A 24,756-nucleotide genomic window follows, 5' to 3' on the forward strand; every position below is an offset into this window, starting at 1 on the left:
AGGCCCATGACCTCTCACACAGCTGCATTCTGCACAATCTGTAGTTTCTGAACACTCTTCAAAGGTAACCCCATGTAGAGAGCATTGCAATAGTCAAACCTCGATGTGATAAGGGCATGAGTAACTGTGAGTAGAGACTCCCTGTACAGATAGGGTGGAATTGGTGCATCAGGGAAACCTGGCGGAATGCCCCCCTCACCACAGCTGACATATGGTATTCTAAGGTCATCTGTGGAGCCTGTTTTTGGTTAGTTAGGCATAGGCTACCATGGTTAGGGCCCTCTTTTAACACAGGGCCAGAGAAGCTTAACTAAAATAATGTTTTGGGGTCACCAGCCTGGCCCATAAGTTCTACCTCTACTGGGCACTTTTGCCCAGTTGCAGAGGATGCTCCTCCTTGTCTAACAGCAGGGTCGCCACGGTGTTCATGGTTACTGCGGCACCCACTGAGAACAAAAATCCATGCAATGTGCAACTGGGAAAACACTCCCCATCTAGGGGAATCAATCGAGAGGGACCGCGCATGTTCCCAGGGGTCACATGTGCCCCCTGGCATCTCTCCATACCCCCCAGGGGGGCGCACCCATTACTTCATCAGAGACAAGCAAAACAATAGTTTATCAAGTTGGGGACATTTTTCTTCCTGAAAGGACTATAGTTACAGAACAGGTTGGGAAATTTTATCAGCAGTCACTCTGAGAAAAGACCCCCCCCCCCGAAAAAAACCAACCCGGATCTAGCTGCACCTTCCTCAGGGCCTGTCAACAAACCATGGATGGCAACAGGCCTTCCTTTTCTTCCTTGGGCTCTTCCCTGGGTCAAAGCCACAAACCCAGGTGTGCACATTTCTGACCCAGAAGGGGCTTCCTCCCTTTAGTGACAATCAGACCAATAAGAAATGGCAGATAATATCATGGACAAAATCAGCCTTGCTCTGCAGCCTTCCATCCCTCCGAGGTGGGCAAAATGAGAACCCGTATTGTGGGGGCAATATGCTGGCTCTGTTAAAAAGTGCTATTGCTAACATGTTGTAAGCCGCCCTGAGTCTAAAGAGAAGGGCGGCATAAAAATCGAATAAATAAATAAATAAAAATTGGTATTCAAAAGCAATGGTTAAAACCCAGAGCCCTGAGGATCTTGTAGGCTGGCAATGAGAATAGCAACCACTTATGGTGGACTTGCCCAGTTGCTAATAATTTTTGGCGCAAAATCAAAAGCTATCAAGAGCAAACCTGAGCTTTTCCTTCTTGGTATTGGAATGCAGAAATTTTAAAATGAAGACAAATACTTAATCCTCCATATTATAATGGCAGCAAGATTGCTATATGCACAAAATTGGAAAACAGGAACTGCCCCCACAACTTTAAGCTTCATTATTAAGGTCCTTGATTGTGCAAAAATGACCAAAATGACTTTGAATTACGGGAAAAAGATAAATCCGAATTTTACAAAATATGGGAAAATTGGTACAAATGGCTCAAACAGAAAAAAATACATTAGAAAACCTAAGGAAAAGCAAAACTAGACACACCTTCCTTTCGTACCGAAATAAAATGAAAATATAGAAACACTGCACCATAAATCGATGGAATATAAAACCCCTAAAAACAAATTTGTACCTTCCTCAGAAATACCCAAAATGAAATACAATATAATATGCAGAGCTAAGGAAAACAAAAATACAATTCCACACACTAAATACAAATACTTAATATTAGGTTGCTTGATAGTGATAGTCAACAATATGGTTGACAAAATATGTCCTTTATGTAACAAATAAATATATGTATGTAGTGAAAGCAAATATTAATTGATGATAAGCAAATAACTATCTATGTACATATATTGAACACCCTTGGAACTGAACAGTTTATATGTTCCATAAGTTTATAAGCTGATTTGTCTGTCTACTTTCTTTCATTTTTCTTTCTTTTTTTTCTTTGTATGTTTTGTTTGTTTAGATTGTTTTTATATGTAGAAACTTAATAAACATTATGTTTTTAAAAAGAGAATAGTAGCCAAAGATCATACATTGAGACAAATTTCAAGTAGTGGACATGGATTATGGACCCTCCTCTGTTAATACTGTAAATAATGTTCTCCAGATAATAATATAATCCTCTCTAGATAATGTGAATGGGGTGTGTGAGTAATTGATCTAATCTTTTATCTTCTCTGTTAAAACCAAAGACTTCTTTTAACCATTTATTTATTTATTTATTTATTTATTTATTTTATTTTTTGGATTTGTATGCTGTCCCTCTCCGTAGACTCGGGACGGCTAACAACAGTGGTAAAAACAACATGCGACAATCCAATACTAAAACAGCTAAAAACCCTTATTATAAAACCAATCATACATACAAACATACCATGCATAAATTGTAGAAGCCTAGGGGAAAAGAATATCTCAGTTCCCCCATGCCTGACAGCAGAGGTGGGTTTTAAAGACCTTACGAAAGGCAAGATGGGTGTGGGCTATTCTAATCTCTGGGGATGCATGTGCATCTCCATTTATGCTACCAGACTATAGTGTGGCCCATACTGGGTGCAATCCACTACTGCTTCCAACCCATCCATACTATAATTCTAAGAGATGGGCCAAATTCTTTCAACTCAGTCACCAGCCTGTCTTAAAGTATGACATCATATCTAACACTTCCTAATTTCCTTGGAATACCACAGAGTTTGCTTCTTCTCCTTCACATTATCCAAATCATAATAGTGGCCCGCGCGCCTGGCGGCGCGCGAATTATATAACTATAAACCAAAATCAGCAAAGTTTGGTAGCAATAAGGGTTCATTTTCTTGCTAAGTACCTGTATTTCAATACATTGTTAAGATGATTGGCTTGGTGCAGTGTAAAACTTGTTTGGCTGTTGTGTTCCGTAGTACCTTGTGGAACTTGGGGTACTGCCCTCTTTGCATTAGGACATCTAGGTTAGATGGCGAGATCTCTAGATTGCAGTCCTTAGTTTGTAGCTTGCAGGCAGAAGTGGAAAGATTGTCCCAGCCACGTGCTGTAATGCAGCCATGTGTGCAGCCTCCACTTCCACAGCGCCCCCCGAGGAGGAGGGTTGTTTGGACAACTGTTGGTTCAGGAAGATTACGTGCGGTTGAACAAAAACATAACAATTTTGGTCTCTCTGTATCCAATTCCTATAATGTTCTTGCGGATTTAAATAGTAGGGATGTTGTAGATAGTAGCAAGGCCCCTCAGGCGGAGAATGAGGGAATGTTCAAAGGAGAAGTTGTTGTAAATGAGGAGCATAGTGTCACCATACCAAGTCCAATTAGTAGAAATAAAGAGAGGACACATGTTCTTGTGGGTGACTCGATTGTCAGAGGTGTTGATTTGGGACAGAGGAAGGATGTGGTGAAGGTGATGAGGTGTCTTCCAGGAGCCACTGCCCACAGGGATAGGAGGCGGATTACAAACATTATCAAGGCTGTGAGTAAAGATAATAACGTTGATGTGGTGGTGCATCTTGGCACAAACGATTTGTCCCAGAGAAATGTTAATGTAGTAAAAAGAAATTTTCAATGTCTAAGTGTGGAGCTGGGTAAAATAACTGATTCAGTGACTTTCTCAGAGGTGTTACCGGTTTGTGGCCAGGAGGGTAAAACAAGTTGTATCAGAGAGTTTAATGTGTGGTTAAGGCAGTGGTGTAAAGCTGAAGGTTTTGGTTATGTAAGTCATGATGTCAATAGGTGGTCTAATAGGGAGTTGTTTAAGAGGGATGGTTTGCATCCATCAAACAGAGGTGCCCAGGTGCTCGGTGAGGAATTCAGAACTTTTTTGGACAGGCATTTAAACTAGGTAAAGGGGACAGAGATGTACCAGATGTGGAGGATTTCTGTCCCCGACCAATGAGGATAAATCAGTTTCTGGAAGCTTATGAAAAGGGAGCTGTAAATAAAATAGATGTAGTTGCTGATGATAAGGGGCAAACTAATAATGAAAATAATGTTCTTCGGGTAATGTACACAAATGCTCGAAGCTTGAGCAACAAGCTCTGTGAGTTAATGGCCATAATATCTAGAGATAATTTGGATCTGGTTGCCGTAACTGAGACATGGTTTAGGGATTCTAATGAATGGGAAATATCCATACCAGGTTATACACTGTATAGGAAGGATAGAATAGAGAGAAGGGGAGGTGGAGTAGCCATTTATGTTAAAGAAAGTCTAAAAACAATACTAATTCAAAATACATGTAAAGATCTGGAGACCCTCTGGATTTGCATGCAAAATAAAGACGGTTCTGTCATTAGAATTGGGGTGATCTATAGGCCTCCAGGGCAATCTGAGGAACATGACAACAAGATGGTGGATGAGATTACCCTAATGGCAGTAAAGGGAGATATTTTGGTTATGGGTGATTTCAACATGCCTGATGTTGACTGGAATATCCCCAGTGCCCTTACATGCAAAAGTAAGAATATAGTAGAGGCCTTTACAGGAGCAGCTATGGCACAGCTAGTTAAGACACCAACTAGAGGGGAGAATATTCTAGATTTAGTTTTTACCAATGGGAATCGGGTTTCAGAGGTCAAGGTGGGAGAAAATTTAGGTTGCAGTGACCATCTATGTTTGTGGTTTGATGTAAAAACTGATGGTGAGCAATCCTATACTGCAACCAAAGTATTGGATTTCAGAAAAACAAATTTTAATGCAATGGGGGAATATTTAAATAATGAATTAAAGGGGAGGGATAAAATGGCAGGAGCAAGCACCCAGTGGACTGTATTAAAAAAGGCCATCTTAAAAGCCACAAGACCTTATGTAAAGCAAGTAACTAAAGGTAAAAGGAAGAAGAAACCGCTATGGTTTAGCAATGATGTAAGGGCTATAGTCAATGAAAAAAAGGCTGCCTATAGGAGGTATAAAGAGTCTGGAAGTATAGCTGATAGAGAGGTGTATAAAATGAGACAGAAGAAGGCGAAACAGATAATATATGCTGCTAAAGCCTCAAAAGAGGAAGAAATAGCACAATCTGTAAAGAAGGGGGATAAAACCTTCTTCAGATATATTAGTGATAGGAAGAAGAAAAACTGCAGCATCACAAAGCTTAGTACCGGGAATAATACATACATTGATGGGAATAAGGAGATCGCTGACCATTTCAATAGCTACTTCTGTTCAGTTTTCTCAAAAGACACCTTACAAAATAATAATAATACTATAGAGGGATATAGCATTGCTTCCAGCTGTACGGATTCAGCTCCAGTGATCTTAGAAGCCGATGTCTTAGAAGAACTTGAAAGATTAAAGATAAATAAGGCAATGGGTCCAGATGGCATCCACCCCAGAGTTCTTAAAGAACTCAGATCTGTCATTGCTACCCCCCTGACTGATTTGTTTAACAAATCCCTGTTAACAGGAGATGTTCCTGAGGATTGGAGAATGGCCAGTGTTGTGCCTATCCACAAGAAGGGCAGTAGAGAAGAAGCTGGTAACTACAGGCCAGTTAGCTTGACATCAGTTGTAGTTAAAATGATGGAGACTCTACTCAAAAAGAGGATAAATCAGCATCTAAAAAACAATAACTTATTGGACCCAAATCAGCATGGCTTTACTGAAGGCAAATCGTGTCAGACTAATCTCATTGAGTTCTTTGACTATGTCACAAAGGTGTTGGATCAAGGTGGTGCCGTGGATATTGCCTATCTGGACTTTAGCAAAACCTTTGATACGGTTCCACATAAAGAGCTGATAGATAAATTAGTGAAGATTGGACTTAATCCCTGGATAGTTCAGTGGATTTCAAGCTGGCTGAAGCATAGACATCAGAGAGTTATTGTTAATGGCGAGTATTCTGAGCAGAGTCAGGTTACAAGCGGTGTGCCACAAGGGTCTGTTCTGGGTCCTATTCTTTTTAATATGTTTGTGAGTGACATAGGGGAAGGTTTGGTAGGGAAGGTTTGCCTATTTGCCGATGACTCTAAAGTGTGCAATAGGGTTGATATTCCTGGAGGGGTCTGTAATATGGTAAATGATTTAGCGTTACTAGATAAATGGTCAAAGCAATGGAAACTGCAGTTTAATGTTTCCAAATGTAAAATAATGCACTTGGGGAAAAGGAATCCTAAATCTGAGTATTGCATTGGCAGTTCTGTGTTAGCAAAAACTTCAGAAGAGAAGGATTTAGGGGTAGTGATTTCTGACAGTCTCAAAATGGGTGAACAGTGTGGTCGGGTGGTAGGAAAGGCAAGTAGGATGCTTGGCTGCATAGCTAGGGGTATAACAAGCAGGAAGAGGGAGATTGTGATCCCCTTATATAGAGCGCTGGTGAGACCACATTTGGAGTACTGTGTTCAGTTCTGGAGACCTCACCTACAAAAAGATATTGACAAAATTGAACGGGTCCAAAGACGGGCTACAAGAATGGTGGAAGGTCTTAAGTATAAAACGTATCAGGAAAGACTGAATGAACTCAATCTGTATAGTCTGGAAGACAGAAGGAAAAGGGGGGACATGATCGAAACATTTAAATATGTTAAAGGGTTAAATAGGGTTCAAGAGGGAAGTGTTTTTAACAGGAAAGTGAACACAAGAACAAGGGGACACAATCTGAAGTTAGTTGGGGGAAAGATCAAAGGCAACATGAGAAAATATTATTTTACTGAAAGAGTAGTAGATCCTTGGAACAAACTTCCAGCAGACGTGGTTGGGAAATCCACAGTAACTGAATTTAAACATGCCTGGGATAAACATATATCCATCCTAAGATAAAATACAGGAAATAGTAAAAGGGCAGACTAGATGGACCAAGAGGTCTTTTTCTGCCGTCAGTCTTCTATGTTTCTATGTTTCTATGTTTCTATAATGATTTGCCTGTTCTCTGGTCTCAAGGGACAGTCCCCAGAGATATTTATGGATGTAAACTTCAGCCTAAAAGAAAAAAAGAAAAGTAAGAAGTGAATACTAGATGAGAAATGCCGAATGCCTCAAGGTTTCCTGTTCCAGTGAAAACTAAGGAGAAGTGTTAGGGAGGAAGCAGGTTTTACTGCAATGAATTAGTCTCCTTCCCTCTTGGACAGGATGATTCACAGGATAACGTTTGACTTAGGAAAACTGGGGAAACCTCCAACCCTTGAAATGATGTTGTTTTCTGCTTCTGATATGGCTTGAAAAAGAAAAACATCTACACGGCAGCAAATTGACTTCAGAAGACCAATGGATCTTCTGTTTCTCCTCCTTCTGCTTCCTCATGCAGCTGATGGGAAACTGACTTTAAAGTGCCCTCTGAATCTGAAGAGGAATGAAGCCAATGCATCTAATAATTATTACAAGCTAGGAGATCTTCTTCTGGGTGGGATCATCTGTGTAATGAAAGGTTTCATCCTTCCTTACAATTTCAGCAGGAGCCCCACCATAAAGGGTATCAGGCAGGTCATAGCAGATACAATGAAACCACTTTTTGGCTAATCCTTGCTAATTTCCACTTGCCTCCTTCAGACAGGGCAGTGACAAAACACAGCTCTTCTTCACATCGGTTTAAGAACTGAAAAGGTGTAACAGCTAGATTGTGTTTCTGTGCGTGCGTGTGTGTATCACATTTTTTTGCTGACAGAAAAAGATAGATAGATAGATAGATAGATAGATAGATAGATAGATAGATAGATAGATAGATAGATAGATAGATAGATTGGTAGGTAGGTAGGTAGGTAGGTAGGTAGGTAGGTAGGTAGATATTAGACATCTCCACACACCATGTTTTCCTGGTTGATCACTTATGGTGGAAGGATTTGGCTGCATCAGTGCAAAACATCAGCCCTACAGAATCTTCAGATTTCTGAGTTCTGAGTTCTTTCTTCAAGTAAAATGGGGAACAGACACACCACGATCTTTTACATAATTTGAGTGTAAAGATCTTAATTGAGGTTGCAGAGCAGGTCTACCCTTCCCAGCATGTTAATGTTAAGTGTTAGTGTGAGCCTTAATTTCTATGGAAGATTTTAAGTGACTTCCCTGACATCTGGAATAGAGAAGATGTTTGAGGCACGGGATAGCCTCTTGCCAGTGTCTGACAGCCGGCCTGGCAGAGTTAAAACAAGGGGTGGATATTCCAAGGGAGAAGGAGGTGTAATCATTTGGACACCTTTGGAAGCAGAGGAGTTGTTTCAAAGCTTAGATTTCTTTCCCTGGGAGCATCTCAGCAAAGTCTGGATAACCACCTGTCAAAAAGCTCTCTTTTTTCACCCTACATTGTAAATATATTGAACCATTAGATGTAATCCGTCTTCCTTTTTTTGTCATGAAGAGTTCTTACAGATAATATGTGGTTTCTGTGCCAAGACTTGATACAGAAGATAGCAAGCTATGGGAGGGAGGAAAGAAGGATGGATGGATGGAAAAATGGATGGATGGAGAGAGACAGGGTGGGAGATAGCACAAGAGTGATGGAAGGGGGAGAGAGAGGGGGAAAGGGAGAAAGAGAGATGGAAGGAGGGAGAGAGAGAGTGATGCTTTTGCTAGCTTTTCAAGACAACATTGAAAATGTAGTCAACATGTTGGGCTTGAGCTGAGACCAGGAATCCAATAATTAGTCAATCAATCAAAGTAGGATTGGATGGTGTGGAGAGACAAAAACATGCTGGAATGTAATCTAAAGTTGAAAGCATGACTCAGTTTTCAGCCTTTTCATCCTGGGAGGAAGCCAAGAAAGAACCAAGCTGAGTCTCCATCTCCAATGTACCTTTGAATAGTGTTACACTTTAAAACAGTGTTGTCAAGTTTGCCAAGGTTAAGAAACACTGTTTTGGAATCTGTCATTTTGCTTGCCTGTCGTTTGGCCATTCTGCAGGGACTATGGAGCTCAGTCCTTGGCTGTTGGGTTTTGAAAGCCTCTGGGTGAACTTCAGGATTTTTGAAGCAATCAGTGGATGTAGGGAGGGAGTCCTGGCAGTGGCTGGAACCCTCTCACACAAAGTGAAGTCATTGACTTAACCCTTCCGGCATGACATACTCAAAAAACTACTTATGGTAGATGACCCTGGCTCTCCATCCTGCCTCCCTCTTTATCAGAGAACACATCCATTTCTGGGTGTCTCTGCAGGATAATTATAGGACATTCTAAGACATTGAATATGCAAAAGTCATAGCAGTTCTTCTGATTTTGCTGAGTTCAATTACAATGGGATTTCCCCCCTGTTTACAGACACCTCATGTCCTGGACACAAACTGTTTCAACTCCTATCCTCAAAATGATGCTATAAGGCACTGCAGACCAGAACAATTAGACACAAGAACAGTTTTTTCCCCAAACACCATCACTCTGCTAAACAAATAATTCCCTCAATACTGTCAACATACTTACTAAAACTACTTACTGCTGCCCAGAGTCCATCAGGAGTTGGGTGGCCTATAAATCTAATAAAACTTAAACTATGTCTGCACTACTAATAATCTTTTCACCCTTCCCATCACCCATCCCCTCTGACAAATGATTGTAAGACTCTAACTTAGTTGCTTGTATCCTTACAATTAAATTGACTGGTTCCTAATATGATTAGATTGATTATTTGTACCCAGGCTATCATTAAGTGTTCTACCTTATGATTATTGATGAACTTATCTTTTCTTTTATGTAAATTGAGAGCATATGCACCAACACAAACGTCTTCTATGTCCAATCACACTTGGTCAATTCTATTCTATTCTATTCTACCCTATCCTACCCTACTCTACCCTACGCTACCCTATGCTACCCTATTCTATTCTATTTTATTCTATTTTTGAGTGATGTGCTAATGCATTTTACATTCTTGTAGCTTTTTCTACTTTTCCTAACTTCATAGATATTGCTCAGAAAACTCTTTTATAAAGGCTATTGGGTAAATGATGATGGTGGTGATTATGTTAAACTGTATGGTTCATTATTTAATAATGCCTATGAAGAATGAAGTTTGACATTTTGGTTGGTGATTTTGGGTTACATTTGTACAGATTAACATCCCCTATGAAGTAAAGATATATAAGGCTGAGATCTTTACATATCATAATGATGCGATATGTTTATATTTTCAGGAATGGACCTATCTTTTTCTGGAAAATCCTCTCCTTCCTTTTTGCCACCCAGGAGATCAACCAGGATCTCCCGTTGTTACCCAACATCTCCCTGGGCTACAACTTCTATGGCAGCCATTTCAGCAAAATCATGACTTCAGATGCCTTGCTGGATTTGCTTTCTACTGGGGAGGCAAACATTCCAAACTACAGATGTGGAAGACATAACAGATCCTTGATAGTTTTTGATGGGTCCAAAACTGATATCTCCATCCAGATAGCAGATATGCTGAGTATTTATACAATTCCACAGGTTTGTGTGTGTGAGAGAGTGTGAGTATGTGGTTGTAGGCTCTAAATCTGCTCTGAATCCTCCATGAACTTTAAGGGCCACTTATGTTCATGGAAATAATAAGTTTATTGCACTTGGAATCACACAGAGAGCAAAATGTTTAAACAAACAGATCTAGAACGCTATTCCTGTTAGATTCCTCCTGTTTGTGGAAGAAACATCTCATAGTCAAGATTAGGTAGAAGGTTGCCTATGAACAGAACAATCGTATTTATTTGTTTGTTTGTTTGTTTGTTTGTTTGTTTGCTTGCTTGCTTGCTTGCTTATTTATTGATTGATTGATTGGTTGATTTTTCATTTATTCATTTATTTAAATTTTATTTTATTTGTCAAAACATATACAAGATTGCAGGTATTGGTATTAAAATAAACAAATATAGATAAATGAGGGCAGTAGGCCAGGGACTGTAGGCATGCTGGTTCGCTTATGCATGCTACTTGCAGACCTCTTAGGAATGCAGTGAGGTTGACACTAGACAATCTAATGTTAAAGTTTTTGGGGTTTGGGAAGAAAACCACAGAGTCAGGTAGTGCATTCTTGGCATTGATCACTCTGTTGCTGAAGTCATATTTTCTCAAGTCAAGTTTTGAAAAGTTTACATTGAGTTTGAATCTATTATTTTTTATTTTATTTATTTTGTCCAATACACAATAATACACAATGAAGGTTATAGAGGATATAGTAGAGAAGAAATACGAGATATAGGAGAGCCTATAGGACAGGGGACGGAAGGCACTCTAGTATGCTTATGTACGGCCCTTACTGACCTCTTAGGAATCTGGAGAGGTCAACCGTGGATAGTCTAAGGGTAAAATGTTGGGGGTTAGGGGATGATACTACAGAGTCTGGTAATGAGTTCCACGCTTCGACAACCCGATTACTCAAGTCATATTTTTTACAGTTAAGTTTGGAGCGATTAATATTAAGCTTGAATCTGTTGTGTGCTCTTGTGTGGTTATGGTCGAAGCTGAAGTAGTCTTTGACAGGCAGAACATTGCAGCATATGATCTTGTGGGCAATACTTTGATCATGTTTAAGGCATTGTAGTTCTAAGATTTCAAGACCCAGAATTATAAGTCTAGTTTCATAGGATATTCTGTTTCAAGTGGAGGAATGAAGGACTCTTCTTGTGAAGTATCTTTGAACATTTTCAAGGGTGTTAATGTCTGAGATGTGATATGGGTTCCAAACAGATGAGCAGTATTTGAGGATGGTTCTAGTGAAAGTTTTGTAAGCTCTGGTAAGTAGTGTGAGATTTCCAGAGTAGAAACTACTTAGGATTGGATTAACAACTCTTGAGGCCTACTTAGCGATGTTTTTGCAGTGGGGTTTGGCACTTAGATCTTTAGTTATTAGTATTGTGCGCTCATGTATTGTTGCAGTTGAAGCTGAAATATTCATGTATGACATTGTGATAGATGATTTTATGAACTACACTTAGATCAGATCAAAGGCGACATAGCTCTTAGCTACCTAAGCCCAAAATTTCAAGTCTGGTGGAATAAGGTATTCTGTTGCGAGCAGAGGAGTGGAGGATCTTATGAAATATTTCTGGACTCTCTCAATTTTACTAATGTCTGATATTAATCTCATAAAAATAATCTTCGCAGAAACTTTGACGTCCTTCTAAAAAAGAGCATTTTTACCATAAAGTTCCCTTGTTAATATGTTGGCTTGGATTTGACTTAACATATAACCAAACTTCTTTTCTTTTTCGGGGGGTATAAAATTTTCTTTATTTTTTCTGCAACATATAGTAAAAACAATATGGGCAGTAAAAAACCCAGAATCAGTGCCTAAAATAATAATCCATGACATTTCTTTGATACGTTAAACATTCAGAGAACAAAAATGCTAATACAGTAGAACCTCGACATACGAGCTGCTCTATATACGAGCATTTCGAGATGCGAGCTAGGAGGGGAGAGATATTTTTGTTCTACTTACGAGCCCAGATTCGGGGTACGAGTGATTGTTTCGCCGCCGCCGCCAGGCTCCACCCAGCTGTCATTTTGTAGAGAAGCAAGAAGCGGAGGAAGAGCTGGATGCTGGCGGCGGCGGAGGAAGGCAAATGCGGCTTGGAAGCTGGGAGGGGGGCGGAATATGGGAGGAGAGAGGCAGCCTCCACGCTTTCCTTTCAGAGGAAGAGCTAAGTGGCCAAAGACGTTCCGCCCCCCTCCCAGCTCCCAAGCCGCATTCACCTTCCTCCGCCGCTGCCAGCCGGAGCGAGCTGTTGGGCTGCGCGTGGCGGGAGAAGCCCGGACAACGCCGGAGCGCTGGGCAGCACTGCCGCCGCCGCCGCCGCGGGGAGAGGCAGGCATGTGGGCTGGCGGCATTGGGCTTGGTGGAAAGTCCGGGGGCAGCTCCAGCGACTCCCCTCCCGTGGCTGCTCGGTGGAAGGCAGAGGGCGCGAGGAGGAGGAGGGGGGGGCGAAAGCCGATGCAAGGAGAAAGCGGAGGGGTGGGGGTGGCGAGGAGGCATAAGAAGAGAGGAACCCTCCTCCCCGCACTCACATTCTCTGACTAGCCAGAGGCGCGCGCGCGTGCATGTGTGTCGGTGTGATTGCGACTCCCCTCCCGTGGCTGCTGTTGAGGCGGCAGCGGCTCTCTCTCCATTCTTCTCTTTCCCGCTCTCGGGCTCCGAATGCGGTGGGCGGCGGGAAGAGGAAACGAGGCAGTCCCGGATCGCTTGCTTCCCCGGCCAGCAAGCCTCGTTTCCTCTTCCCGCCGCCCGCTGCATTTGGAGCCTGAGAGGGGGAAAGAGAAGAATGGAGAGAGAGCCGCTGCCGCCTCAACAGCAGCCATGGGAGGGGAGTCGCAATCACACCGACACACGCGCGCGACTCCCCTCCCGTGGCTGCTGTTGAGGCGGCAGCGGCTCTCTCTCCATTCTTCTCTTTCCCCCTCTCGGGCTCCGAATGCAGCGGGCGGCGGGAAGAGGAAACGAGGCAGTCCCGGATCGCTTGCTTCCCCGGCCAGCAAGCCTCGTTTCCTCTTCCCGCCGCCCGCCACATTCGGAGCCCGAGAGGGGGAAAGAGAAGAATGGAGAGAGAGCCGCTGCCGCCTCAACAGCAGCCACGGGAGGGGAGTCGCAATCACACCGACACACACGCGCGACTCCCCTCCCGTGGCTGCTGTTGAGGCGGCAGCGGCTCTCTCTCCATTCTTCTCTTTCCCCCTCTCGGGCTCCGAACGCTCCTGTCCTGGCTAAATCGTGTGGCAGCAAACATGCTTTGGGGGTTTGGAAGGTGCTACTTCTCCTCCCCAGCTAAACCCCCAAAGCATGTTCGCTGCCACACGATTTAGCTGCGAAGTAACGTGAAGGATTGGAAAGCTGAAAACGCCCGGTTTCAGCTCCCCAATCCTCCACGTTCCTTCGCTCCTGTCCTGGCTAAATTGTGTGGCAGCGAACATGCTTTGGGGGTTTGGAAGGTGCTACTTCTCCTCCCCAGCTAAACCCCCAAAGCTTGTTCGCTGCCACACGATTTAGCTGCGAAGTAACGTGAAGGATTGGAAAGCTGAAAACGCCCACTTTCAGCTCCCCAATCCTCCACGTTCCTTCGCTCTTTCGCCCAGCGCTGCTTTGGAAGGTGTGACGGGAAAGCGCTCCGGCATTGTCCGGGCTTCTCCCGCCACGCGCAGCCCAGCAGCGGCAGAGGAAGGCGAATGCGGCTTGGAGGGGGGGTGGAAGAGCTAAGTGGCCAAAGACGTTCCGCCCCCCTCCCAGCTTCCAAGCCGCATTCGCCTTCCTCCGCCGCTGCTGGGCTGCGCGTGGCGGGAGAAGCCCGGACAATGCTGGAGCGCTTTCCCGTCACGCCTTCCAAAGCAGCGCTGGGCGAAAGAGAGCGGGCGGCCAGCGGCAGAAGGCGAGAGATGCCTCTTCGTGCGCTCGATCTCGGGGGTTGGGGGCGAGCTTGCCACCAGGCTCGGCTGGGGGGGGGCTTGGCTTCTACGTGGGGGGGGCGGCCGGGTCCGGATACCGCCGCTGACGCGCCCCTCTGACGGCGTTCGGCGGCTTCCAAAGCCCTCCCTTCACTCATTCCTCTCTTACTCTCCCCTTTCATAAGTTTCCTTGCTTCCTTCCTCTGTTCCTGTCCCTTCCCCCTTTCTTGCTTTCTTTCTTGCTCTTTTTCTTTCTCTTTTACCTTCCCTTCCTCTATTTCTTCTTTTCTTTCTCCTTCCCACCTTCTTCCCTCCCTCCCTCCCTTCACTCATTCCTCTCTTACTCTCCCCTTTCATAGGTTTCCTTCCTTCCTTCCTCTGTTCCTGTCCCTTCCCCCTTTCTTGCTTTCTTTCTTGCTCTTTTTCTTTCTCTTTTACCTTCCCTTCCTCTATTTCTTCTTTTCTTTCTCCTTCCCACCTTCTTCCCTCCCTCCCTTCACTCATTCCTCTCTTACTCTCCCCTTTCATAGGTTTCCTTGCTTCCTTCCTCTGTTCCTGTCCCTTCCCCCTTTCTTTCTTTCTTTCTTGCTCTTTTTCTTTCTCTCTTTTACCTTCCCTTCCTCTATTTCTTCTTTTCTTTCTCCTTCCCACCTTCTTCCCTCCCTTCACTTATTCCTCTCTTGCTCTCCCCTTTCATAAGTTTCCTTCCTTCCTTCCTCTGTTCCTGTCCCTTCCCCCTTTCTTTCTTTCTTTCTTGCTCTTTTTCTTTCTCTTTTACCTTCCCTTCCTCTATTTCTTCTTTTCTTTCTCCTTCCCACCTTCTTCCCTCCCTCCCTCCCTTCACTCATTCCTCTCTTACTCTCCCCTTTCATAGGTTTCCTTGCTTCCTTCCTCTGTTCCTGTCCCTTCCCCCTTTCTTTCTTTCTTTCTTTCTTCCTTTCTTTCTTGCTCTTTTTCTTTCTCTCTTTTACCTTCCCTTCCTCTATTTCTTCTTTTTTTCCTCCTTCCCACCTTCTTCCCTCCCTTCACTTATTCCTCTCTTACTCTCCCCTTTCATAAGTTTCCTTGCTTCCTTCCTCTGTTCCTGTCCCTTCCCCCTTTATTTCTTTCTTTCTTTCTTTCTTGCTCTTTTTCTTTCTCTTTTACCTTCCCTTCCTCTATTTCTTCTTTTCTTTCTCCTTCCCACCTTCTTCCCTCCCTCCCTCCCTTCACTCATTCCTCTCTTACTCTCCTCTTTCATAGTTTTCCTTGCTTCCTTCCTCTGTTCCTGTCCCTTCCCTCTTTCCTTCCTTCCTTCCCACCCTCCATCCATTCATTCACCCATTCATCTCTTGATCGCTTAAAGCCGGTCCCTGGTGCAAAAAGGGTTGGGGACCTCTGTCCTACAGGATTGGGTGGCAGAGAAGTTGAACATATGTAAATTTAAAAGTTTAAGAAAGTTTACAAGTTAAGTGAAAGAAACTTCATTATTCATTTATATGTACATGTACATTTCTTCATTAAAAACATATCTTTCTGCATAATTTAGACTAACTTTGTGAGGTTTTTGAGGGCTGGAACCAATTAAAATTATTTACATTAATTCCTATGGGGAAAAGTCGTTCGAGATAAGAGCTGCTCGACTTAAGAGCCCAGATCCAGAACGAATTAAACTCGTATCTCGAGGTACCACTGTAATGCTTTTAATATATACTTTTTATCCTCTTCTTTGCTAAATTAATTGAAATTAACTACACATGAGACATATTTCATCTACAGATAGCAATATTATAAAATCTAATCCCTTATATTCTCTTTTTCTATTTATAATAAAGCATAAACATCTTAACTCAATATTTAATTTAATCCTTCATCTCTGTGTTAACTCCTTATCCATTACTGCAACCAATCCTTATTTCATCATGTGTGTCTTCTTTTCTTTTTCAGGTCAGTTTTACTTTTGTTTCTCAGTCTTTGAGTGACAAATCTCTCTTCCCTTTTCTCTACCAAGTGGTTCCCAAAGAAGGAGTTCAATACCCCACAATTATCAAATTGCTCCACCATTTTGGGTGGACCTTGGTTGGTCTGGTTGCACCGGACTCTGATGGAGGGAAAACATTCATGAAAAGTTTGACCTCTCTGCTTGTCAGGAACATCATTTGTGTTGTTTTATCCCAAGGTATCTCTGTGGATACCCATCATGTAAAATATGACTGTTTCCCATTCTACCAGTGGAAACAAGTCAATGTCTTTGTTTACTCTGTGGAGGTTGATTCCTTTATAACAGGAATATTTTCTATGCAGAAAATAACTGAAATCTGCACAAAAGACATAATTGGAAAAGTCTGGATAACTTCAACTTTATGGGATTTTACTTTGGATTTAGAGTATACCCCACGGATTAGTCCCTCCATCTATGGCTACATTTCCTTCTTGATTCAGAGGGACAGAAATGCCAGAAATGGGGATTTTCAGTCTACTCACAAGTCTATCATAGGCTTTATGAAGAAAGTATTTCATTGTTCCTATTCCAAGCATGGCTTATCTGTGAAAGGCTGGATAAGATGCCCAGAGAATAGGGATATAGAAGCTTTGCCCCAGGAGCAGATTGAAGGAATCCTGTCTCTGGATAGCTACATCATTCATCACTCTGTCTGGAGTGTGGCCAGCACCTTAAATGATGCATATTCATCTAGATCCAAGAGGAAAATGAAGGATGGTAAAAATTGGCTAGCTATTCAACAGGTGCAGCCGTGGCAGGTATTCCCTCTACATAACCCTTTGATGCCATTCTTCCCTATTTTTCTTAACTTTTCTTAACTGTAAATTTCTCCATGAAGCTCACTAGTTTATTCAGACTATCTATGGTCCTGGGGAAAACTAACTAACTAAAAAAAATTGCAAATGACACCAAGCTAGCAGGAGTAGCCAATACTCCAGAGGACAGGCTCAGCATCCAGATGGATCTTGATAGACTTGTACACTGGACCCAAACAAATAAAATGAAATACAATGCAGAGAAAAATGAAATACAATGCAGAGAAAAGTAAAATCCTACACCTAGGTAAGAAAAACCAAAAACATACATATAATCTAGGTGAAACCACATTCAATAGCAGTGACTGCAAGAGGGATCTCGGAGTCTTGGTGGATAACCAACTAAATATGAGCCAGCAATATGTAGCAGCAGCCAAAAAGGCCAATACAACCCTAAGTGGGTGAATGTAGTTGCTTGTTTTTTTAAATATGTAAGGGTTTTTAGAATATTTTTTAAATGAAATTTCTGTGTGTTTTTAGTAGTGATACTTTAATACTACATTTCTTTATGTTAGTATTTGTTTATGATGAGCCGAACTGAGTCCCAGGAGAAGGGCAGAAGAGAAATCTGATAGATAGATAGATAGATAGATAGATAGATAGATAGATAGATAGATAGATAGATAGATAGCACAGTCATCCAGATGTCTTTCTTATTGCAATTGTTAAGTAGTGGTGGTGGTGGTACTAGTAGTAGTTATACCATAATATTATTATTTTTATGTTATAAAACAAGATCGCATCATTCACCCTTAGCTCTTTTCTCCATTAATTTCCTGAAATCGAAGATATTAATTTCAATTCATCCAAATTTGGAATGAATTCAGTCAATATGTAAGCATCTTAAGGACTTTCCCTTTAGTCCTGCAGGCTTCTCCTTTATAGGATAAGGTTTCTTTTATTTATTCAGCTTCTCTCACCATGCCATGGAATTTATTAGTATTTGCTGTTTAAACTTTGAGGTATTTACTATGTTCTCTGATTTTACCAAAAATTAAGAATTCCAAAATAATACGGTCATCTCCCCTCCCCCCCCATATTCATGTTATTCTAATTTTCAACTTCCCTATGGATTGTTATCAAGTCAGATTAGATTATCTTCTTCTTCCTTCCTCAACTTCTGAAGGGGAAAGTCATCAAGAAGCAAGGCATTTCCTAGAAGGGCCATGTTTGGTGGAGTTTTCTTCTATATTCAGGTGATAAAATCTCCCATGATCATGACTCCCTGTCTTTCTAAAAGTTATGCTTCTGGACAGGGTTTCAAAAATTTCAGCAAGGTATTCTTTGCCAGTTGATGGGTGGGCCTGGCCATGGTGGGTGTATCCTAGTCAGCCTCCTGCACTAGGGTGTGTGTATGGGGGTATTTTTGACCTCCCCGGGCTCTGGAGGCTTTCCTCAAGCCTCTGGGAGGGTGAAAACTGCCTCCCCAGGTTAAATGTGTCCTCTGGAGCCAGGAAACATGCCTGTTTTCAGTCTATCCAAACTTCTGGTAGGCCCATTTTTCACACTCCCGAGCCTCCCTTATTTTATATTAATGTGAGGAAACTCCTCTACCATCATCACAATTTCGCATATGTCATGATCAAAACATTATAGTCCATGAATATTGATCTCATAGAAACATAGAAACATAGAAGTCTGATGGCAGAAAAAGACCTCAGGGTCCATCTAGTCTGCCCTTATGCTATTTTCTGTATTTTATCTTAGGATGGATATATGTTTATCCCAGGCATATTTAAATTCAATTACTGTGGCTTTATCTATCACATCTGCTGGAAGTTTGTTCCAAAGATCTACTACTCTTTCAGTTAAATAATATTTTCTCATGTTGCTTTTGATCTTTCCCCCAACTAACTTCAGATTGTGTCCCCTTGTTTTTGTGTTCACTTTCTTATTAAAAACACTTCCCTCCTGGACCTTATTTAACCCTTTAACATATTTAAATGTTTTGATCATGTCCCCCCTTTTCCTTCTGTCCTCCAGACTATACAGATTGAGGTCATTAAAGTCTTTCCTGATACGTTTTATGCTTAAGACCTTCCACTATTCTTGTTGCCCGTCTTTGGACCCGTTCAATTTTGTCAATATCTTTTTGTAGGTGAGGTCTCCAGAATTGAACACAGTATTCCAAATGTGGTCTCACCAGCACTCTATATAGCGGGATCATAATCTCCCTCTTCCTGCTTGTTATAGCTCTAGCTATGCAGCCAAGCATCCTACTTGCTTTCCCTACCGCCTGACTTCACTGTTCACCCATTTTGAGACTGTCAGAAATTACTACCCCTAAATCTTTCTCTTCTGAAGTTTTTGCTAACACGGAACTGCCAATAGAATACTCAGATTGAGGATTCCTTTTCCCCAAGTGCATTATTTTACATTTGGAAACATTAAACTGCAGATCTCAAATGTTTATCAGGGTTGTAGTCAATTAAGATACTCATATAACAATTTTAATGAAGTTAGAGAAGGCATAGGACTCATTGCACCTCTTGTCCATATAGAAACAGATATCACCCTGTTAAAAATCAATTTTATGGGAAATCCAGTTGCGGAATAGTAGAACTGTTCAGAACTATACTATATTTGCTTTTCTTCCCTTGTCTTATTTTAGCTTCACCATTTCCTGCAAAACCTTTTCAAGCTTTACAATAACTCCTTGGATGGGTTATATTTGGATGAGAGTGGAGAGCTGGCTGCTGGTCTTGACATCATAGGTTCAGTCCAGTTTCCCAATAAGTCAGTTGTCCGGGCAAAATTTGGGAGCCTAGCAAGAAAGGGTTTGGGAGAAGCCATGTTTACTGTTGACCAGGATGCAATGGTGTTCTCCAAATATCTCAATCAGGTAAAAAAAATGTTTACCAAAACATATGAAGAATGATTGCAGGAATTGGATTTGGTTAGTCTAGTGAAAAGAGGGGATGGGTGACATGACAGCAGTGTTCCAATCTGTGATGGGCTGTCACAAAGAAGAGAGGGTCCACCCATTCTCCAAAGCACCTAAGGCCAGGACAAGAAAGAATGGACGAAAACTCATCAAAGAGAGAAGCAATCTAGAATTAAGTGAGAAAACATTATTTCACTGAAAGAGTAGTAGATCCTTGGAACAAACTTCCAGCATACGTGGTTGGTAAATCCACAGTAACTGAATTTAAACATGCCTGGGATAACATATATCCATCCTAAGATAAAATACAGGAAATAGTATAAGGGCAGACTAGATGCACTATGAGGTCTTTTTCTGCCGTCAGTCTTCTATGTTTCTAAACTTCCTAAAAGTGAAACCAATTAACTAGTGGAACAGTTTGCTTTCAGAAATTGTGGATGATCCAACACTGGAGGCTTTAAAGAAGAGACTGGACAGCCATTTCTCTAAAATGTAATAGGGGCCCCTGCTTGAGCATGGGGTTGGACTATGAAACCTATAAGACTTACAAGATCCCTCCAACTTTGCTATTCTTTCATTCTATTCTTTCAATTCCAGAAGAAACACAGAACTGTTTGTTTAATATTGGTTCTGATGACAAAATCTTTCAGGACTAATTGTGCTGTGTTGCTTCACCCTCTTATACTACTGTGAATTAAGGAGGTCTCTGTCTGAGCCACTTCCAGATGTTGTCACTGTTCACTTGCAAATGTTTCACACCCTTTTCCCTTAAGAATCATATTCCCATATATATATTAGTGAAAATGTGAAAAACTTTAATTCAAAATTTAGCAAAATTTTTAATATCTAACATATATCTAATTATGTATTCTTTTTCTGTATTTGAATTTATACTTTCAAGATAAGCGGGGAAAATGTATCACCACTCTGTGTTTAATGTTTGTATGTCTGTTTGTCTATTTTATGAAAATCAATTAAAAAAATGTATATATAAAAAAAGAATCATATTCCCATGCATACAATTCATGTCAGGTATCCTGCAGATGGGGCTATAACCCCTTTCTGTCCAGCAAAGACTGGATCAACTTAAACAAAATCACCACGTGGTTACCACCAGCAGAGATAACTAGCATATACTACTTATGTCTATGACTACTTACAGTATGTAATGACTACTTCACCTTCAACCGCACAAACGCACAAGCATATAATAGATTCAAACTAAATTTAAACTGCTCCAAACTAGACTGCAGAAAATACGACTTCAGCAATAGAGTGATCAACACCTGGAATTCATTACCTGACTCTGTTGTTCCTTTACCATGGGTTATATTTGGATGAGAGTGGAGAGCTGGCTGCTGGTCTTGACATCATAGGTTCAGTCCAGTTTTCCAATAAGTCAGTTGTCCGGGCAAAATTTGGGAGCCTAGCAAGACAGGGTTTGGGAGAAGCCATGTTTACTATTGACCAGCATGCAATGGTGTTCTCCAAATATCTCAGTCAGGTAAGGAAAATATTTATCAAAACATATGAAGAATGATTGCAGGAATTGGATTTGGTTAGTCTAGTGAAAAGAGGGGATTGGTGACATGATAGCAGTGTTCCAATCTGTGATGGGCTGTCACAAAGAAGAAAGGGTCCACCCATTCTCCAAAGCACCTAAGGCCAGGACAAGAAACAATGGATGAAAACTCATCAAGGAGAGAAGCAATCTGGAATTAAGGAGAAACTTCCTAAAAGTGAAACCAATTAACTAGTGGAAGAGTTTGCTTTCAGAAATTGTGGGTGATCCAACACCGGAGGCTTTAAAGAAGAGACTGGACAGCCATTTCTCTAAAATGTAATAGGGACTCCTGTTTGAGCATGGGGCTGGACTAAAAAACCTATAAGACCTACAAGATCCTTCCAACTTTGCTATTCTTCCATTCTGTTATTTCAATTCCAGAAGAAACCCAGAACTGTTGACAAAATCTTTCATGACTAATTGTGCTGTGTTGCCTCACCATCTTACACTCCTGTGAATTAAGGAGGTCTCTGTCTGAGCCACTTCCAGAAGTTTTCACTGTTCAGTTGTAAATGTTTCACACCCTTTTGCCTTAAGAATCATATTCCCATGCATACAATTCATGTCAGGTGTCCTGCAGATGGTGCTATAACCCCTCTCTGTCCAGCAAACACTGGATCAACTTAAATAAAATCACCACGTGGTTACCACCAGCAGAGGTAACTAGCATATACTACTTATGTCTATGATTACATACAGTATGTAATGACTACTTCACCTTCAACCGCACCAACACACAAGCACGTAATAGATTCAAACTAAATTTAAGCTGCTCCAAACTAGACTGCAGAAAATACGACTTCAGCAATAGAGTGATCAATGCCTGGAATTCATTACCTGACTCTGTTGTTTCTACCCCAAACCACAAAATCTTTGACCTTAGATTGTCTACATTTGACCTCTCCCCTTTTCTAAGAGGTCTGTAAGGGGCGTGCATAAGCGCATCATTGTGCCTACCATTTGTTTTCTTTTATCATTACTTTCTGTGTTATGTTTATATAAACTACTATCCTGTAATTGATTGACCAATAAATAAAATAAATAAATAAAATGAAACATTTACTACACCTTGTCCTAGATTTTATTTCTTATTATTATTTATTCCCTCCCTGAATCCAAGTGTGTGGAGAGCTGCCATCCAGGATTCAGCAAGTTGCCCCGGGAAGGGCAGCCCCCTTGCTGCTACGACTGTGCTCCTTGTGGCGAAGGGATGGTCTCCACTCAGGAAGGTACATATTGACTAATTTTACGTGATGCATTCATGAAAGCGATTAAAAAGGGTAAACAGAAGGAGAAAAGGCTAACATTGCAGGAATGGGATTAATCTCTCTTTTCTCATCTCTCTTATTGCAGATGCAAAAATGTGCACCAAATGTCCAGAGAACAAGCATCCGAATGTGAAACGAGACCAGTGCATCCCCAAAGTCATAACCTTCCTATCTTACAGAGGTCTTCTAGGGATGATCCTGGCTTTTTTTGCCTTGGTCTTGTCTTTAGGCACTATGTTTGTCTTAGCAATCTTTATAAAATATTTGGAAACTCCGCTAGTCAAGGCCAACAACCAAGACCTCTCTTACATCCTCCTCATCTCTCTGTTGTTCTCCTTCTTGACCTCCTTCCTCTTCATTGGCCAGCCAAGGAAAGCCACTTGTCTTCTCCGCCAAACCATTTTCAGCATCATCTTCTCAATTGCTATCTCCTCAGTCTTGGCCAAGACAATCACATTAGTGTTGGCTTTTCTGGCCACAAAACCAGGCAACACCATAAGAACATTATTGGGAAAGACTCTGGCCAACTCCCTTGTTCTTTCTTGTTTTGGGATCCAAACTCTCATTTGCTCCATCTGGCTAGGAGTCTCTCCCCCATTCCCTGATTCTGACTTCCAATCCCAGCCTGGAGTGATCATCCTGCAATGCAATGAAGGGTCTGTTGCTATGTTCTATGGAACCCTAGGCTACATGGGCTTCCTTGCTGGCATCTGCTTCACAGTGGCTTTCCTGGCCAGGAAACTCCCTGGGGCCTTCAATGAAGCCAAGCTGATCACCTTCAGCATGCTGGTCTTCTGCAGTGTCTGGGTCTCTTTTGTACCCACCTATTTGAGCACCAAGGGAAAATACATGGTGGCTGTTCAGATCTTCTCCATCTTGGCCTCTTGTGCTGGTCTGCTGGTCTGCATCTTCGTCCCCAAATGCTATATTATCATTCTGAGACCAGATCTGAATACAAAGGAGCAGCTTACAACCAGAAGAAATGTAGAAATATGAGATAGAGGAATTTTAATATTTATATGAGGTTTTGGGGATGATGATAAAACTGCAATAAAGGCTGAACCATTCTCTCCCAAAATGATTTTAAAAAATAGACCTAAAATAATATTACGCTGTTATAGTGACTTTTGGTTTTGGTTTACCGTTCCTAAGATTTATGCTTATTTTTTGCTTAATCTTTTCCTTCTTCTTTATTTGAAATTCAACCATCTCTATTCACCTTACAACTTCAAACTAAACTAAAATTGAAACATGCATGATTATATTTAGGCTTTTTTTTCTGATTAGTAAAACTCAATGAATTAAACAATGAAAAAAAAGGAGTCCTCGTTTAAGCTTCCTATTCCAATTAATTCAACTAATTAGTCTAAAACCCAATAGCATTAAAAATCAATCATTTCCATTCACACAACAAAACACATTGCATTTCATCAGCCAGGGGTTAGAGTCTAATGGCCCCGAGCCTGGAAGCATAAATGAGTCTTTAGACTCTTGCGAAAGGCGAGGAGGGTAGGGGCAGTATGAATCTCTGGGGGGAGCTGATTCCAGAGGACCAGAGCCCCCACAGAGAAGACTTTTCCTAGGCCCCATCAGGTGATTTTGTCTAGTTGACAGGACCTGGAGAAGGCCTACTCTGTGGAACCTGACCAGTCACTGGGACTCATTTGGCAGAAGGTGGTCCTGTCAATAATCTGGTCCAATGCCATGTAGGGCTTTATAGGTTATAACCAACACTTTGAATTGCATTTGGAATCCAATCGGCAGCCAGTGAAGGTTGTGGAGTGCTGGAGAGACATAGGCATACCTAGGAAGGCCCATGACCTCTCACACAGCTGCATTCTGCACAATCTGTAGTTTCTGAACACTCTTCAAAGGTAGCCCCATGTAGAGAGCATTGCAGTAGTCAAACCTCGATGTGATAAGGGCATGAGTAACTGTGAGTAGAGACTCCCTGTAAAGATAGGGCTGGAATTGGTGCATCAGGGAAACCTGGCGGAAT

The 24,756-nt window shown here is 41.7% G+C and overlaps 1 protein-coding gene across 1 annotated transcript; it reads left to right on the forward strand.

The window, feature by feature from the left end:
• Positions 1–898: 898 nt before the first annotated feature.
• On the forward strand, positions 899–23,753 carry LOC139159184 (vomeronasal type-2 receptor 26-like). The gene is made up of 7 exons (XM_070736535.1): positions 899–957; positions 10,033–10,324; positions 16,172–16,403; positions 16,512–16,984; positions 19,653–19,883; positions 22,568–22,718; positions 22,843–23,753. Exons 1-7 carry the CDS (start codon positions 899–901, stop codon positions 23,751–23,753), a joined length of 2,349 nt encoding a protein of 782 aa, XP_070592636.1.
• Positions 23,754–24,756: the final 1,003 nt, after the last annotated feature.

The sequence above is a fragment of the Erythrolamprus reginae genome, chromosome 2 (assembly GCF_031021105.1).
Source record: "Erythrolamprus reginae isolate rEryReg1 chromosome 2, rEryReg1.hap1, whole genome shotgun sequence".
NCBI classification, from domain to species: domain Eukaryota; kingdom Metazoa; phylum Chordata; class Lepidosauria; order Squamata; family Dipsadidae; genus Erythrolamprus; species Erythrolamprus reginae.

Coding starts and splice junctions, on each gene's coding strand:
- LOC139159184 (XM_070736535.1), top strand. CDS start 899: ATGGCAGATAATATCATGGACAAAATCAGCCTTGCTCTGCAGCCTTCC. Junction 958..10,032: donor CAGCCTTCCATCCCTCCGAG/GTGGGCAAAATG, acceptor TTATATTTTCAG/GAATGGACCTATCTTTTTCT. Junction 16,985..19,652: donor AACAGGTGCAGCCGTGGCAG/GTATTCCCTCTA, acceptor GTCTTATTTTAG/CTTCACCATTTCCTGCAAAA.